Below are 18,532 nucleotides of genomic sequence, written 5' to 3'. Positions count from 1 at the left end.
TACAGCTACAGGCATTCTGGTTGGGGAACTTTGTGGCAGTTATTGTTTCAAACGCTTGGCCTGTGTCCACAAGGCTGACATTTTGTCCAGACACTGTTTCAAATGACTGTTTCAAATTCGCTGGGTGTATAGTCTACCAACAAAGAGTGGCATGCTCTAACCCCTGTGTCATCCAGGCTTACCATGTCGCTTCCAGAGGCATTCTCGTCGGGGACCTTTGTGACGGAAAACGTCTGAATCCACAATATTGTGGGTGAAGATAAAAAATATGCCAGTTGTATAAAACAGACACAGGTGAAGTGATGCTGGGAGTTGAACCCAGGATCTCCTGTTTACAAGGCAGGCGCTTTCAACCAGCTAAGCCACAGCACCTCTGAATGGGCAATAGTTGATTCAACTACTCGAAGCCTCTCAGCGTGAAGGATCGGCCTCCATAATGTAAACACGCCCAACGTGGGGCTCGAACCCACGACCCTGAGATTAAGAGTCTCATGCTCTACCGACTGAGCTAGCCGGGCATGCTGCTTTGCAGCTACAGGCATTCTGGTCGGGGGCCTTTGTGGCAGTTATTGTTTCAAACGCTTGGCCTGTGTCCACAAGGCTGACATTTTGTCCAGACACTGTTTCAAATGACTGTTTCAAATGACTGTTTCAAATTCGCTGGGTGTATAGTCTACCAACAAAGAGTGGCATGCTCTAACCCCTGTGCCATCCAGGCTTACCATGTCGCTTCCAGAGGCATTCTCGTCTGGGACCTTTGTGACGGAAAACGTCTGAATCCACAATATTGTGGGTGAAGGTAAGAAATGTGCCAGTTGTATAAAACAGACACAGGTGAGGCGCTGCTGGGAGTTGAACCCAGGATCTCCTGTTTACAAGACAGGCACTTTCAACCAGCTAAGCCACAGCACCTCTGAATGGGCAATAGTTGATTCAACTACTCAAAGCCTCTCAGCGTGAAGGATCAGCCTCCATAATGTAAACACGCCCAACGTGGGGCTCGAACCCACGACCCTGAGATTAAGAGTCTCATGCTCTACCGACTTAGCTAGCCGGGCTTGCTGCTTTACAGCTACAGGCATTCTGGTTGGGGAACTTTGTGGCAGTTATTGTTTCAAACGCTTGGCCTGTGTCCACAAGGCTGACATTTTGTCCAGACACTGTTTCAAATGACTGTTTCAAATTCGCTGGGTGTATAGTCTACCAACAAAGAGTGGCATGCTCTAACCCCTGTGTCATCCAGGCTTACCATGTCGCTTCCAGAGGCATTCTCGTCGGGGACCTTTGTGACGGAAAACGTCTGAATCCACAATATTGTGGGTGAAGATAAAAAATTTGCCAGTTGTATAAAACAGACACAGGTGAGGCGCTGCTGGGAGTTGAACCCAGGATCTCCAGTTTACAAGACAGGCATTTTCAACCAGCTAAGCCACAGCACCTCTGAATCGCCAATAGTTGATTCAACTAACCAAAGCCTCAAAGTGGGGCTCAAACCCACGACCCTGAGTTTAAGCGTCTCATGCTGTACCAACTGAGCTAGCCGGGTTTACTGCTGTGCAGCTAGAGGGATTCTGGTCTGGGAATTTTGTGACAGTTATCTTTTTCCAGCTCCACCATCAGAAGAATGGCCAGCTATATAATAGAATAGGTGTCGGATAATATTCATTAAGAACAGTTAGGCTTTAGAAGCTAAGTAGAAAAGATATTGCGTTAATTAATTGTATGAATCAAACGTTTGGCTAACATTGAGATATGATATTGATGGAAGGCCTTTTGACCTTCGATGTTTATCTCCCAGGTGACACGCATCATCTACATCAATCAGAGGATCTATGTTTCCAGCTTGAGCAAGGGAGTCAAGAACAGGCCCAAACGGAATACCCGGGCGCAGAATTGCGACGAAAACCCGCAGATTTTCAAGTAGAACAAATTGGTCTGAGGCAAAATGTGAACACACTTTTCAACTCATATTACGTCTCTGTTATTAAAACGTTAGCCAAAAATGCAAAGAATTGAAAAGGAAACACAGGAAGGATCAATACTTTATTGTAAAGTCTCTCACTATTCAATCGACCATATTTGCCGTCAAACTGTTGTGGAACATCTACGGTCGCTCCGACATAAGAACAGGAAGGCTAGCGTAATTCCGCAGATTTCCGCAGATTTTCAGTCTGAATAACCGCAGAAAATGTGAAAAAATCTGCGTATTCCGTTTGGGCCTGGTCATGAGGTACCTGTGAGTATAGCACTGTGGTGTCTCTCTACATCTGTATCCACTCTCTTCTCCACTCCTTTCCTATTCACACCTCACCTCTTCACTCCACTCCTCTCTACTTCTAGCTTCTCCTCTCCTCACCACTCATTTTCTCTCTTTTCTCTCCACACATATCCTCTCCTCTTCAGTCCTTTCCATTCCTCTTCTCTGTTCTTCTCTCCACTCTTCTCCATACCTCTCCTCCTTTCCCCCCCTCTCCAGTGATGTGAAGGAGGACATGGAGATGGAGTACCGTGTGTGGAACCAGTACCACTCTGAGGACATCTAATCCATGCACGCCCACGGCAACAAGATGCTGGTGACCGCCTCCTACAGCGGTGACATCATCTTCAGGAAAATTGACTTCGGTCGTGCAGGTAGGTTCAACACCAGCGAGAGCCCTCGTCCACTCCTGCCCAAACAGGTACCTCTTCTCATACCCACATGCATCATTCAAGAGAGCTGACTATATGGTGTGAAGGGGAGTGATCTTGATCATCTTAAAGGAGTTTGCCACTTTACTTTACTTTTGCTCTTTATCCTCCTTCATTTACCTTTCTCTAATCCCCCCCCCTCCCCTGGCCCTATCCCTTCCACCCTCCTCTCTCTTTCCCCTAACCTCCATCCCCTACCCCAGGTGATTGATAGGTCAGAGTTTGACCGCTTTGAGGTGTCCCAGTCCCAGGGTTCCATGGAGGACGGCAAATCTTTTCAGATTCCCCCCAGGCCAGACGCCCCTGTTACCCCCCAGCCTGGCTCTCCTGCTGGCCTCAGAGACAGCAGCATAAATCCTGAGTTCACCAAGGTCAGACACTCCAGACAGCTGGATGAAGAGATGAATGGATGAAGAATTTTATGATCTGCAACAAAGAAACACAGTAGTTCAAATATCGATACACATAAGACAACCAGAAATTAGGAAGACATTTCAAGTTTGGAAGCTAGCAATAGCATTATAGAACCATACAACTTATTGTAGAACAGGTTTTACCGATTTACTGAGAAGTAGGTTGTAGATTGTGGTGACTTGACTCCAGGATTCTGGGAAGACCTGACTTTTCACAGTATACCAGTATGTGTTCTGGTTGTTGATGTATCCTGGGTGATGTACACACACTAGTTCTTTAGATAAAAAATGAAAAAGCTTCGTGACACAGAATTCCAATGGAACATTTAAATATAAGCTCATTGCGCTTTACCAACCTTGTCTACCCATGCTATGACCAGATTGGATGTCTCATCTCAAAACCACGCCTAGCGTGGGGTCAAGCAGCGTTCAGTCCCCGCCCCCCTTGGCATGCGTTCTTCGCGTTCTCTCTTCCGTCAAAAAAAGAAAGGACAAGGGCAGCACACCAACAACCTCCACTTCATAAAGAACGGGTCTTGTTATCAGAATCCATTCCACAGATCAGCACAGTGTGAACGCAGTTTAATGAACGAGACCCATTTTTTTCCTGAATGGAAAAGGCTACATTCAAACGGAAGCACGTCGTACAGAAGCGGCCTCGTATCGCGCTCAAGTACATATCGCTCACCTCTCTCCTCTTCCTAGTTTTATGCTAACTAGCTTGCTACTGTATTGTATTGTGCAAACCAGTGCAAGGAATTAGTCCCCAGGAACGGTAGAAATGCATTACCCTTAATGCTGGCGACAACACTAGTGACGCAAATCTTTTTGCATTAAGTTTTTTAACCAAATATTTTCTGTTGACTTATTTCTCTGCAGAGGTTGCGAGGTTTGGCGCTAACTGATCTAGCTAACCTTAGTATACATAGGGACCCTTTGAGTCCGCGATAGCAGATTTACAGTAAATTGCAGGTTTCGAGCTTTATACATAGTTGGTCAATAATTGCACGCTCAGATGTGCTTCTGGCTCCTGTAGATTTGCAGTGCCAAGCGTTTGCATGTACTTATGCAGACCCTTTTCAGAGTTCCCATTAGTTTATGAGCAAACTGTCACGTTCCGAATAAGGAAGTGTAAATGAACGTCGTTTGTTCTGCTCCCTGGCTAGCCAGATCAACCAGCTGTATTGTTTTTTGATACAAAGATCTGTCTGCTCTCACAAGGCGCCTCGCAACCTGACCATCACCTCTACAGCAATTTGGAAGCTAATCGATCGTTTCCATTGAATTGTTAGCTAGCTAGCTACCGCGACAGTCGAGCACCGGCGGTCAAACTCGAAGATAAGATGATCCCGGACAAAGCTCCCAGGGAGGACGTTTTATATGCTGCCGGAGACTTGAAGAAGGAGGCTCATGTTCCCAGCTTCGAAAAATACAAAGAACTGTATATAAAGTCCATTGACAACCCTGATGGTAAGTATTAACAGAATGGTGCATGGTATGCTATAACACCAGACTCGGCTAATTACTTGGCTAACCTTAGCAGACCTGCCTCGTCCTAATGGCTTCAAGTCTGTTTTTGTTTGAGTTAAGATCATTGCTTGACAGTGAAGTGACCATTTTAATGTGTGTAACCTGCATAGCTTTTTGCACTGGCTTCCTGATGATGAAAGACCAACTAACATCACATTTCGACAGCGTTTTTCTCAACCTGTAATTTATCGTGTGTTTGTCGCTCTCAGAGTTCTGGGGTGACATTGCAAAGGACTTCTACTGGAAGACCAAACATACAGGACAGTTTCTGGACTACAACTTCGATGTGACAAAGGGTGAGATCTTTGTCAAGTGCATGGAGGGGGCCACTACCAACATCTGCTACAACGTCCTGGACCGCAATGTCCACGAGAAGAAACTGGGGGACAAAGTGGCATTCTACTGGTTAGTGTGCTTTTGAAAGAACTGGTATGTGAGAAAGTGCATGTGTTTGCCAGAGATAACAACAAGGGAATATTATTGGAATTTTAAATGGGTCTGTGCCAATCCCTGCGTGCATTTATTTTTACTGTGTGTGTCGGGGAGAGAGAGACAGATAGAAATAGATAGAGAGAGAGAAGGTGGCTGTGAAGGTTGCCAAAGCACCCACTCTTGTCGGCCCAATGCGCGGAGTGAATACTTGTATTGAGCCTCTGCAACAATGGGATGGAATGTCAGAGGAAAAACCTGAATGGATCCACAGTGATCCTCCATCCTTTGTCTCTGCTCACCGCCACACACATATACACACACATACATACACAGAGGACCATGCCTTCTTTCCCCTCTCTTTGGAACACTGGCCTCAAGTCAGAGATGTCCCCATTAAGTGAGTAGAATATCTGTCAGGATCTGAGTACCTAGGAAGGGTTAAATGAGGATATGGTGGCTGTGCATTTCAGTCAAGTGTAAGTCAACTTCGGTGGAGCAGGTGAAAGTATGTAAACTGTGAATAAAAGTACATTTCACAATTGGTCAGTATTGTTTATGACCCACGCCTATGCCACGATTGAATGACTGTGACTCCATTGAATGAATGAACTGTATGTGGGTCATACAGGCCCATATTAGGGAGGCGGTATATTTTTGCCTGTGCGAGCGTGGTGACCTGAGAGCTTTTGAAGTGGAGAGTGCCTCACTTCCACGTATGCGAACCCTCTGAGCCACTCGGTGTCAGCCTGTAACTTAGACCTCTGGCTTTCCGACATGCCGTGTTGCCAGCCCTCTGCTGGGAGGATGCAGCCCGTGTCTGCTACGACGTGCTTTTCACTGCAGCTTTTCCCGCTTAGCAACATCAGACTGTGTACGTGAGAAGGGTTTGCAGTCGCTGTGGTCAGCAGCAGAGCTCCTGTGCTTCTCCCTTACTCTGTGTTTCCAGGGAGCTGACAGGTTCAGCCCTGGCCAGGGCATCCTGTCTGGAGAACGATCAACTCTTAGTGACGGCAAAGTCACTTGGATTGGACATGTTCACTCACATCTTTGAATTCCAAGTTTCAGCTAGTTTAGCCCTGCCCTATCTTCCTCTGTGATAAAACAGTTTGTTTATTTTCTTTTCAAACTACAGATGTCTTTATTTTTGTAGCCTTGTTTTCAGTAAGAGCCTGTGAAATATTGCATGTGTGCATGTTTTGCCACCCTGGATAGTCAGAGCAGGTGGAGTGTTCACTGCTGGATTAATCAGTTATCTCATTGAGATGTAACCAGGGCCACATCGGCTACTAAAACAAGCACACCCACTGCTTATCATTATTTGGTATTTGTTTTTGGACTGTGCATGTAACCTCCTGATCTTGGGTGTTGAACATGGTTTGATAGCTGATTATTTATAGCTCTGTTGCTGTCTGTGGGTGTCTGTGTGTTGCTTAAGGTCACCTTCATTTGGGAAAACGTCCATGACCCACGTGTGTGTGTGTACTGGATAATGTTATCTTTACTTTGGAAACTTGTTCGGTGACTTTTACCACTTGTATGCGACACTACAGAGAAATAAAGCGATTAGATAATGGTGAAGCCCAGAGCCATAAACGCCACAGTTGTGAAATGAATCCTCTTAAGGGAGCGCAAGATGACATAGATAATATCAACCGTAACAAGTAGCCCATAGAGTCTTTGCCTAGAGTCTTGCGTAACTAGTCTCTGGGCTCATGGTCATGCCCACGCCTCTACAGAGCTGTATGGGATAGAGGGGCCTCCACCGTGCCAACCTATTGTGCTATGTCATCTAAATGCACAGCCATGCTTCCGGAACCTAAACCGTCTTAAACATGGGCTCTCCCTGGAGGCTGTATGTTTGCTCAGTCCCTAGTAGGGTAGGAGCTGGTGAGAGTGAGAAGGACCAGGCTCCACATGTACAAGACACAGGCCCTCAGTGTTTCTCTCCCACACCAGAGGAGCGCTGTCTGCTCTGTTGGCTCATCTACCACAGATACTGGGTACCGGGGGAGCTTGCTGCAAAGCCTGGCTCAGGACGTTTCACAATCTCGGGTCTTGAAATGTCGAGCTTTTGCAGAGTGAAGCAATAAGATGGCGTGTTTGTGCGTGTGTCTCTTCGAACCAGTTCCCCAGGGTGCCTGAGTGAGATTGTTGTCGGTACCTCGCCCAGTGGAAGTCCACTGAGAGAAGGGCCACTATGTGGGGGCGGGGGGAGTACAGTGTAGGCTGTAGGAATGACACGGCACAGAGAAGAGATTGTTCTGCTTCTGGGTTGGGAGGGGGTGGTGAGGCCCGTACTGTACTGAAGAACACATTGGAACAGACATAGGAGCCTGTACTGTACAGAGGGACAGACAGACACGAGGCCTGTGCTGTACAGACTCAGAAAGACAGACAAACGTACAAGGCCTGTTCTGTACTGTACTGATGGGAGGAGAGAGGATCCTGTCAGCCTGTAGCCTGCCTGGCCTTTAAGTCCCTCTAAGGGATTCAGATGCCTGAGCGGTTAGTAAGTCGGGCTGTTAATCAGAAGGTTGCCGGTTCGATTCCTGGCTGTACAAAATGACGTTGTGTCCTTGGGCAAGGCACTTCACCCTACTTGCCTCGGGGGAATGTCCCTGTACTTACTGTAAGTCGCTCTGGATAAGAGCGTCTAGATGTGGTTTCAAGGCTCCTGTTTAAACAAGAGGGCACCCTTTAAGTGAAGGGATTAATCCTCACCTGCAGTCAAGTGCATCAAACTCACTTCATGCGTCAGGTGTGCATTAAGGGAACCTAGAGTGACTCTGTGGTTAGAACAGAGCCTTTTTTTCTTTCAAGGTTGGTTCTGGTGGACATATGTTTTTTATTTATGTTTGTGCCCCTGTCGTGTGTCAGGGAAGGGAACGAGCCAGGAGATGAGGCGACGGTTACTTACAGAGAGCTGCTCCAGCAGGTCTGCAGGCTGGCCAACGTCCTCAAGTCACAAGGTACACCCGTCTGTCTCACTCACTGTCTGTCTCACTCACTGTCTGTCTCACTCACTGTCTGTCTCACTCACTGTCTGTCTCACTCACTGTCTGAATATCTCAATGTCTGTCTGTCTCTCTGTCTAGATACTCTGTCAGACACTTTTTACTTCTCTCTCTTACCTCTTACTGTCTTTCTGGTTTTTAACACACACGCGTGTGTGTGTGTTTGTGTGAGTGCAGGAGTGAAGAAGGGGGACCGTGTGTCCATCTACATGCCCATGGTGGTGGAGCTGGTGGTGGCCATGCTGGCCTGCGTCCGTATCGGAGCCGTGCACTCTATAGTGGTGAGTTACCACAGTCACCCAGCTAGTACACACTCTATAGTGGTGAGTTACCACAGTCACCCAGCTAGTACACACTCTATAGTGGTGAGTTACTACAGTCACCCAGCTAGTACACACTCTATAGTGGTGAGTTACCACAGTCACCCAGCTAGTACACACTCTATAGTGGTGAGTTACCACAGTCACCCAGCTAATACACACTCTATAGTGGTGAGTTGCCACAGTCACCCAGCTAGTACACACTCTATAGTGGTGAGTTACCACATGGCTGTCTGTGTTGAGTACGACTGCAGAAACCATCACACAGACTAGCTCAGCCAGCAGACCCTCCCTGTCACCTGTTCTCCACATGTGCTACTGATCTGCAGGTCTAATGTCATGTGCTACTTTTGTTCCTGGAAGGAAAAATGGTCGACCAGGTGAACTCTCTCAAGAGTTCTACGATAATCATTCTGTGTGTTTGTGTGTGTACGCATACATTTACCCACGCACTCTTCCATCCATTTAATTGGAATGCTGTGTGTGTGTGTGTGTGTGTGGTTACTCCAGTTTGCAGGGTTCTCAGCAGAGTCTCTGTGCGAGAGGTTCCTGGACTCCCAGTGCTGCTTGCTGATCACCGCTGGTAAGCCGTGTGACCAGGACCCTGCCTCCTCTCTGCTCCCCATACAGGACATGAACCCACAGCACCCACGTCCTGGAGGGACCACAATGAAACTCTTATTAGCTGGATTAAACAGACCCATAATATCCCCAGGTTCTGACCCCCTAATCCCGGGGGATAAGAATGAATGACACCGCTGTAATGGGGTCGGACGTAGACCACCACAACACACACACTCACACACACACAGCATTGTTCTACACCGTAGGATTTACGTTGAGTAATAGGATCAGCTAGGAACACTAGGCTGTAGAACTGTTTCTAGGACCAGGTAAATCGGGGAAATTATATAGATGTTGCACTGACAGCAGTCCTGAAGTAATCACTAACATCTCATTATTCCAATAAGTATTATTTAAGATGCGTATCACCATTGGGTCACACAAAAGACACATTTTGTCGAGTTCAGCTTCAGTAAGCATGTGATGAATGAACTGTTGAGCCAGGCTGTAGTTGGAGTTCCTTCGCCCCGAGACTCTGCCTCATCAATGCCCATTACGGTTCCCTCCACCCGCTCAGTGCGTCTCCTCTGACCTCATGCATAAACTTGTACTAATGCACCTCTCTCCCTTGCTCCCTCCTTCCTGTGCCCTCTGCTCCCTATCTCTTTCCACCACACTGCCTTCCTCCCCCCTCTATCTCTCTCCCCCTCTCTCTCCCTCATCCCCAGACGGCTTCTACAGAGGGGATAAGCTGATCAACCTAAAGGTCATCGCTGATGAGGCGCTGCACAAATGCAGGGACAAGTACGGACCAAGCTTCTTGCATGCTGACTCACCTCTGTGCGCCTGGCTACACAAACACACACACACACACGCCCCTATTACACAGCCTGTTCCAAGGGGGGGAATGTGGTACTTTTATACCTCCTCCTAGTTCTGTGTAAGAGGGAACCCCCTTACGGAACAGGGGGTGTGTTATACCTCTGATGCTGGGACGCGGGCATGCTCTCTAAAATCACAAAATCTCACACGGGACGGCATTATGCTGCCTGTTTGGTTCAGTGGAAACAAAGCCTTCATCGTGATCTTCTTAACAGCAACATTGCAGGATTTCTGTGTAAAAAGGTCTCCTGAGGTCTCCTCTTTTCGACAATATATTTGCCTGTCAGTGTGTTCAGGAGAGTGCAAGCCCAGTCCAGGTATATCTGTGTAAGGAGCCACACCCCCTGCGTGATGGGAGATGGTTCCATCCTTTTAGGTTATCCTTCTAAGCCACCTCATACAGTCCTGACCTGATCGTTCCTCTCTTCCTGTCCCCTCTCCCCCCCTGCCCTCTCTCTCTGTCTCCCGTCTCTCTCTCTCTCCGTGCCCCCCCCCCTTCCTCTCTCTGACTACTTGCCCCCTCCCCCCTTCTCTCTTTCCCTGCCTCCTCCACTGTCCGTCGCTCTGTCTCATCCCCCCTGCCTCCTCTTCTCATCCTGCCCCGCCCTCCCCTCTCCATCCGCCATCCACACTCTCTCTTTCTCTCTCTTGTCTCCCTCTGTGCTGCAGGGGATACCCTGTCCAGAGGTGTATCATGTTGAGACACCTGTCCAAGGTGGAGGAGGCAGAGGTGACCCCACTGGGCTCTCAGTCCCCCCGGCCAAACGGCCATGTCCTGACCTGCAGGTGAGGCCCCACCTGGTCCAGATGTGTTCATGTTCCTTAACCCCCCCCCCCCCCCCCCTAAAAACAATGATTTGGTTTCCTCGTCATCCCTCTCTCCATAGCTTTGCTTCCTCCTGCGTTTGACGTTGTACGTGTCACATAACATGGATAGTTCTCCATACTCCCCACGTGCTGTTAGCTAGCAACATGGTCCCGCTAGCCGCTTGCAGCACCTGACAACTCTCTCCTGAGAGGGCCCTATAGATGATGTTCAGAGGAAGGCTTCTGTTGTATGGGGAAGGGGGGGAGGGATTGTTTTACAAATCGATAGTTTGTTGAGCATATTAGGGCCATCCAGGGTGGGTAGCACTGTTTAATCAGCTCTTTATCTCTCTGTGTGTTTGTCTGAAGTAACGTGTCCATGACCCCTCCCCCCCCCCCCTCCTCTTAGCAGGACCCTAGAGAGACCGGGTTAAGAAAACAAGGCCAGTCCCTCAGGTACCGCACCAGACCTCTAACCACCCCCCTTCCCCATCTCTTCTTGGTCCTTTTCATCTAACACACGTCTGACCCCGCTTGACCCCCCTCCCCATCCTTCTCCCCCTCAGCTGATGAGGGGGGGGGGGCTGTGTTGTTTTAAAATGTGTGTTACACCTTTAACACGCCCTGCTCCTGGATGCAGGGGCACTGTCTGCTCTCTCTCTCTCACTCAGCTCATCTCACACTCATCCCTGGACACACCTATACATAGTATATATGTACATACACACATGGATTCCCTTTGAGAGATGCCAAAGTCCTCCAGCCCCTAGTATACACACACACACAGGATTGCCAATGACTAGCCAATCAATCACTCTCAGATCAATAAGCTATTCAATCACATTTATTGATTAGTTTATCATATGGCAATAAACATGGATTATATAATAAATGACCAGTTTATTGCTATTGATGGACACTTAACAAAATTAAACAAACACAGTTTTGACAATGTTAATTGAAACACATGTGCAATGTTTTGAACATAGTTTGCCCTTTTCTTATTGTAATACTGAAATATCCTCAAACTTAGTCATTATCTTGTGACGAGGGCCTGGAAACGCCGTCCTAATTTGAGAGCTTCTGTCCGGTCTTCCTCATTGGCCAGAACCCACACTGTTAGAGGTGTCATCACTATGAGATCAGGAAGTGAAGCTGTGACTCCTCCCCCCTGTGTCTCCGTCTGCTGCTGTGCAGATGGAACACAAACACATTCCCTCCCATGCTTCGCAGCCCTTCATAACACACTGTGTACTCACTCACTTTCGTCTCGTATTCTCCTCTGTTCTCTCTTTTCTGAGCTGCATGCGTTTTTCTTTTGGCGCCAACATTGTCACGTCCACGTGGGGCGGTCCATGTAGCGTTTTGTACTCTTCCTCGTTGGCTCCAATTCTCCGTGAAGGGCTGCTGGTGTCAGAGCGGGCCTGGCTCCGATGCTGCTCCAGCTGGTGTTCTCTAGCGTGCTGTTCATTCATTGTGTGTGTGTGTGTGTCAGGTGCCCTGGAACCCCGAGGTGGACCTGTGCTGGCACAGCCTGGTGTGTGTGGCGTCAGAGGAGTGTGAGCCCGAGTGGTGTGCCTCCGAGGACCCCCTCTTCATCCTCTACACCAGCGGCTCCACGGGGAAACCCAAGGTACACTCCCTCACACGGTTACACCTAAGCACTCACACACTCGGAAGTCACTCTCTCACACCCACACACACACACACACTCATTTACTCCAAATACTCACTAATTTACACTAATTTTCTCTCTCTCTCTCTCTCTCTCTCTCTCTCTCTCTCTCTCTCTCTCTCTCTCTCTCTCTCTCTCTCTCTCTCTCTCTCTCTCTCTGTCTCTGTCTCTGTCTCTGTCTCTGTCTCTGTCTCTCTCTGTCTCTCTCTGTCTCTGTCTCTCTCTCTCTGTCTCTCTCTCTCTCTCTCTCTCTCTCTGTCTCTCTCTGTCTCTCTCTCTCTGTCTCTCTCTCTCTCTCTCTCTCTCTCTCTCTCGTGCCCCTCCCCCAGGGGGTGCTCCACACAGTCAGTGGCTACATGCTGTACGTTGCCACCACCTTCAAGCTGGTGTTTGACTACCAGCCCAGCGACGTGTACTGGTGCACGGCCGACATCGGCTGGATCACCGGACACTCCTACATCACCTACGGACCCCTGGCCAACGGGGCCACCAGCGTCCTGGTGAGTGGCCACCCTGTGCGGAGAGAGCTCCCTGGTTCGAGCCTTTGACTGCTGATCAAGGTCGCAGGTTCAAATTCCCTCCTGCGCTGTATGTTGCTTTGGATACAAGTGTCAGAGTAGACAGAGGAGGGGGGGGACTGCAGGCAAAAGGCACATTGCCTTCAACATGTGACCTCATCTCGTGTGTGTGTGTGTGTGTGTCAGTTCGAGGGTTTGCCCACCTACCCTGATGTGAGCCGGATGTGGGAGATTGTAGACAAGTACAGCGTGACCAAGTTCTACACTGCTCCTACTGCCATCAGACTCCTGATGAAGTACGGCAGCGAGCCTGTTACCAGGTACACACACACTTTTCCTTACACACACACAGTCCTCCCTTCAAACACGCGCGCACACACACTCTTCTCACACACACATATGCACACACTCCTGTCCTCATACACACACACACAGATATTACAAGCAAACAAATTGTTGGGACGTGTCTTACAAGAACATAACACTTACCAAAACAGTCAAACTGTGCACCTATGACTACACCTGCATCAAAATGTGATTGTTATCCACGATATAATATGCCCTTATGTAGCCTCTTTGAGATGAGAGCCATCCAGTGAGCCCCCAGGCTGAGCCCTGTTCCTTCCCCAGGTGCAAGCGGACGTCCCTGAAGGTGCTGGGCACGGTGGGGGAGCCCATCAACCCAGAGGCCTGGCAATGGTACTACACCGTGGTGGGGGAGAAGAGATGCCCTGTGGTGGACACCTTCTGGCAGACAGAGACGGTACACGCCACTACCACACCTCCACACCACTACCACACCACTACCACACCTCCACACCACTACCACACCTCCACACCATTACCACACCACCACACCACTACCACACCTCCACACCACTACCACACCTCCACACCACTACCACACCTACACACCACTACCACACCTCCACACCACTACCACACCTCCACACCACTACCACACCACTACCACACCTCCACACCACTACCACACCTCCACACCACTACCACACCTCCACACCACTACCACACCTACACACCACTACCACACCTCCACACCACTACCACACCTCCACACCACTACCACACCTACACACCACTACCACACCACTACCACACCTACACACCACTACCACACCACTACCACACCTCCACACCACTACCACACCTCCACACCACTACCACACCTCCACACCACTACCACACCTCCACACCACTACCACACCTACACACCACTACCACACCACTACCACACCTCCACACCACTACCACACCTCCACACCACTACCACACCTCCACACCACTACCACACCACTACCACACCTCCACACCACTACCACACCTCCACACCACTACCACACCTCCACACCACTACCACACCTCCACACCACTACCACACCACTACCACACCTCCACACCACTACCACACCTCCACACCACTACCACACCTCCACACCACTACCACACCTACACACCACTACCACACCTACACACCACTACCACACCTACACATCACACATAACTGTTAAAATAGAAGGGTTTTAAGAGCTGCTACAGAACTGTGGCTGTTTGTCTACTGTACGTGACTACTCCCACTATACTCCAATCTCTCCCTCTTTCTCCTCTCTTCTTCCAGGGGGGACATGTGTTGACTCCTCTCCCGGCTGCCACGCCTATGAAGCCAGGCTCTGCTGTAAGTGCTACCTGCTCTCCAGTTAATGGGCCTGTGACAGGCCATCGGGGGCCGCTGATGAGTCCAAAAAAAAAAACACCCGGTTTGCTCATTAGCAAGCAGTGGTCCCGACGTTGAGATTGGTTTAGTGCGCGGATCACCGAACCTTCAGCTCCTGTTATTGGGCAACAGACCCTCACCAGGCTGACACGTTGACACTTTCCTGTCTCCTCTCTCCTCCCAACAGACGTTCCCGTTTTTCGGCGTGGTGCCCGCCGTCTTGAATGAGTCTGGAGAGGAGCTGGAGGGACCAAGCGAGGGCTACCTGGTACTCACACCCCTCCCTCCCTCCTTCCCTTCCTTTATTTTTCTCACCCATAGTTCCCTATTCATCACCTATTCTCCAAGCCCCCCCCCGCCTCTCCAAAGCCAAGACCAAACTACCTTTTCCCCTCGTTTCTCCAACTAGCAGACCAAACTAGCCATATGACCTACCCTCCCCCCTCTCTCCCTCTCCCTCCTCCAGGTGTTCAAGCAGCCCTGGCCGGGGGTGATGAGGACGGTCTATGGGAACCACCAGAGGTTTGAGACCACCTACTTCAAGAAGTTCCCCGGCTACTACGTGACAGGAGACGGTAGGCTCCGGCTGGCACCTCACAGACCTCCTCAGACAGCCTCGGGTGAAGCGAGCACCCATGTGCTTCCCCAGACCTCCCACTGTGTCACCTCCACACCAAGGCACCTTGTGATCTGTGTTGTTCTCCAAGCTAGCCTGCGTTGCACTCACGGTCCTTGCATATGAACATCCGTTTTACAAGCTCTTAACGTATTGTTGAAAACCACCAAAAAAAACACCTTGGGAACACCCTGGACGTCATGGAAATGGCTGACGTGGTTGTGTTGTTATTGGCCAGGTTGCCGTCGAGACAAGGACGGCTACTACTGGATCACAGGGAGGATAGATGACATGCTGAATGTCTCAGGTGAGTCCTGTTCTCTGGCACAGGGGATGCATGGATGGCACACTGGCACCTGCAGCGCTATTCATGTCCTTGTTTCTCTCTCTCTCTCTCTGTGTTTCTGTGCGTGTGTGTGTCGTCCTGTGTGCGGCGTCTCCAGGCCACCTGCTGAGCACGGCGGAGGTGGAGTCGGCCCTGGTGGAGCACGAGGCGGTGGCGGAGGCTGCTGTGGTGGGCAAACCCCACCCCGTCAAAGGAGAGAGCCTCTACTGCTTCGTCTCCCTCAAAGACGGGGTCACCTACAACCGCTCTCTGGAGGCCCAGCTCAGGAAACAAGGTGTGTGCGCGTTTAGGGATATGGGCGGGGGGGGATCTGTGAGAGGGGTTGCGGTGTGTTAAGTCTCGGTACGCATCTTAATGTGTGTGTGTGTGTGTGTGTCCACCCTTCCAGTGAGAGAGAAGATTGGAGCCATTGCGACTCCAGACTACATCCAGAACGCCCCGGGGTTGCCCAAGACCAGATCAGGTCAGCCTGCCTCTTCACCTCCTCCATCCTTCCATCACAGGCACTATCCTTCCTCCCTCTCTCTAGACGACACCTCATACATCTTTTCAATAGAAATCTAACAGTGTAAATACATTGACATTGCATTGTAAGATGAAAATCTACGCATCCATGTAGGACTGGAGGTTCGATGTGTGTTCGATTGTGTGTAACTTATGTCTCTCTCTCTCCCCCCCCCCCCAGGGAAGATCATGCGCCGCGTGCTACGCAAAATCGCCAACAACGAGCGGGACCTGGGTGACGTGTCGACGCTGGCCGACCCGTCCGTCATCGAGCAGCTGTTTGAGAACCGCAACTGCTCTGCCGTGTGACCCCGTCCCCCCTGCCCCCCCCTCACCTGCAGGGGGCGCCACAGAGCCCCGTCCACGCCAGGCCCCCTGTGGGGCTGGGCAGGAGCAGGGAGGGGCTGGAGGATGTTTCAAACAGACCTGTTGAGCTGTTTGGGCATTGTTTCACTACCAACCCCGAGACCCCTCCCTTCTACAACCCTTTTCCATAGCACTCTGGATTCGATGGACTTTAGCAAGATGAGCGTCGTCATTGTAGCATTCTTTTTCCGTTTCATGCAGCCAGCCAGTCAGGTGGCTGAGTCACTGAAGTGTCCAGGGACGAGAGGCTGGAGGTTCTGTTGGGATGGGGGGCCAATTTTGTAGTCCTCAAATGTGGCGTTGAAAAGACTACATTTCCCTTCAGCAATCCAGGAAGTACCTTCTCCCCTGCTATGAAGTACAGTAAATGTACGTTAGACGTCTAAGGTCGTCTTCTAGTATAGTTTTTTCTTTCCCCCCCATTTTCTGTCTGCATATCTAATTAAGGCTTGAAATAGAATTGATTCAGCATGCTTGTGTCCTCCTGCACGCTTCAATGTTTTAAAGTCGTCTCAGTGTTAGGCCTGTCTTTCCAGAGGGAGTGGTAGCCTGCACCAGCAACCCTGAGCTCAACTCTAGACGAGTCCCAATTCTCTAGCCTTCTACCAACTACCTCACGCATCCTCTCCTGCTAGTGTGTGGTTGGTGGTGGGGGGGTGGGCATGTGATGTGTGTTTTTGTGTGCGCTACTTAATAATCCCAGGGGACTGGGTCCAGGAATGCTTCACCAGTCACCACCCCCTCCTCTCCTGTGGTTGGAGGGCTGGAGAATTGAGACGCAGGTCTTATCACTGTATCCCAGGGTCTCCTTTTGCTGGGCTGGGACAATGGTGACAATGACCCTGGCGATTGTATGGTCAGAGATGGGCACCAACGCTGGACCTGATGTTAAATACCTACTACATTTATTCATATTGGTTTTATTTTTCTATTTTTACAATTTTTATGTCGGACTTAACCGCAGTGTTTTTCGATGTGCCAACAAAGTCAAATTCTACTGGATGTGGTTTGTAATCGTGTACGTATGATGAGAAGCGATCTGATTTGAAAAGCGATTCTCCTCATCTGCAACGTTTCCGTTGGTGACGTTGCCGGGGCGAGACAAAAAGTTTGCCCTTCAAATGTTGTCGATTTTTTTTGTTTGTTATTGCAGTTTGATTTTTGTTGCCCCTTTGTATCAAAGCGACATGCAATAATACCAGTAAAATCACTGAGTGCTGCCCATCTGCTTCTCTGGTCCTTATTGATACTGGTCAGCCCTGAACTCTTTATCCATCTTCAAGCTGCTCTTTCCCAGGGGCACCTGTACATGCAGTACTCTGACAGACACGCCACGCTGCTCTGCTGTCCGGTAGAACTACCAGCAGTCTAATCCCCGTTCGCTTTCTTCTGTGACTCTCGGGAAACGCGTTTAAAGGTCACCTTTTAAAAGCTTACATTAGCCACCATGTAAAGAAGATATACGGTATTCATTGGAGCTACTCGGGAATTTCTATGTAATGAAATGTGATGAAGTGTTTTCAGTAAAGATTGGTACAGAAGGGTAAGAAGGCACAGTATAGGGCAGGGATGTATTGATGTAGTAAAAAGGTTGAAGGTTACCAACATGCAAAAATTTCAATGATTACCCCTGAAAAGCCTAACGTTCCCCATACCAGGTTGAACTTAACGTAATAACCACTAAACTTTAACAAAGAATGGAACTATAATTTGATTACTATAGGTAGTGCAGTTCATTTACATGATAACCAATGTAACTGTAAAGCGTTGCCCTCGCTAGTGATATTCTTACCTGACATGGACCCGGACCCACCTGCAGAGGGCAGTGCTGAGCTGTAACTGAAACACCTAGCACAGCTAGCAGACACACAGCCACATTAACCATCTGTGTTCCCTGTGGAAGGGCTCCCAATGACACAAACTGAATAATTGATGCTGTTGTGCTTGGTGTTTGGGGTGCGGAGAGATGAGTGTGTGTACTGTTGTCTGGCCGTGTGTGTTTGATGGAACTAGAGGGGAGAGAAATGGACACGCACTCTTTGTCTCTATCTCTCACACACACACTCAGGCATGGTACACAGGGGTAGACGATAAAGATATTGGGGGTGTGTGTGAGGAATCCTAA

At 49.4% G+C, this 18,532-nt stretch overlaps 1 protein-coding gene, 5 non-coding genes and 1 pseudogene across 7 annotated transcripts; 2 read left to right on the top strand and 5 right to left on the bottom strand.

Annotated features, from left to right (window-relative positions):
* Positions 1-297: 297 nt before the first annotated feature.
* On the bottom strand, positions 298-372 carry trnat-ugu (transfer RNA threonine (anticodon UGU)). Its single transcript has one exon. It is a non-coding gene; the product is annotated as a tRNA-Thr (tRNA).
* Positions 373-445: 73 nt separating this feature from the next.
* Positions 446-518, bottom strand: trnak-cuu (transfer RNA lysine (anticodon CUU)). The gene has a single exon. It is a non-coding gene; the product is annotated as a tRNA-Lys (tRNA).
* Positions 519-837: 319 nt separating this feature from the next.
* trnat-ugu (transfer RNA threonine (anticodon UGU)) lies at positions 838-912 on the bottom strand. The gene has a single exon. It is a non-coding gene; the product is annotated as a tRNA-Thr (tRNA).
* Positions 913-985: 73 nt separating this feature from the next.
* trnak-cuu (transfer RNA lysine (anticodon CUU)) lies at positions 986-1,058 on the bottom strand. The gene has a single exon. It is a non-coding gene; the product is annotated as a tRNA-Lys (tRNA).
* Positions 1,059-1,364: 306 nt separating this feature from the next.
* trnat-ugu (transfer RNA threonine (anticodon UGU)) lies at positions 1,365-1,439 on the bottom strand. Its single transcript has one exon. It is a non-coding gene; the product is annotated as a tRNA-Thr (tRNA).
* A 2,110-nt stretch (positions 1,440-3,549) lies between these two features.
* On the top strand, positions 3,550-10,828 carry LOC146250896 (acetyl-coenzyme A synthetase, cytoplasmic-like; annotated as a pseudogene). Its single transcript, XR_014732164.1, has 8 exons — positions 3,550-4,571; positions 4,841-5,036; positions 7,941-8,032; positions 8,255-8,358; positions 8,908-8,980; positions 9,690-9,765; positions 10,513-10,629; positions 10,808-10,828. The product of XR_014732164.1 is annotated as an acetyl-coenzyme A synthetase, cytoplasmic-like (transcript).
* A 1,317-nt stretch (positions 10,829-12,145) lies between these two features.
* Positions 12,146-17,629, top strand: LOC146250895 (acetyl-coenzyme A synthetase, cytoplasmic-like). The gene is made up of 11 exons (XM_084680497.1): positions 12,146-12,283; positions 12,655-12,825; positions 13,030-13,163; positions 13,474-13,606; positions 14,480-14,536; positions 14,763-14,843; positions 15,042-15,150; positions 15,430-15,498; positions 15,635-15,811; positions 15,926-16,000; positions 16,223-17,629. The coding sequence occupies exons 2-11, from the start codon at positions 12,682-12,684 to the stop codon at positions 16,348-16,350; spliced, it is 1,107 nt and encodes a 368-aa protein (XP_084536623.1). The 5' UTR covers positions 12,146-12,283; positions 12,655-12,681; the 3' UTR covers positions 16,351-17,629.
* Positions 17,630-18,532: the final 903 nt, after the last annotated feature.

This window comes from Hypomesus nipponensis, chromosome 18 (assembly GCF_054491055.1).
Source record: "Hypomesus nipponensis isolate SF chromosome 18, ASM5449105v1, whole genome shotgun sequence".
Taxonomy (NCBI): Eukaryota; Metazoa; Chordata; class Actinopteri; order Osmeriformes; family Osmeridae; genus Hypomesus; species Hypomesus nipponensis.
The sequence above is the reverse complement of the archived record's forward strand: the minus strand, read 5'-3'. Positions and strand labels throughout refer to the sequence as shown.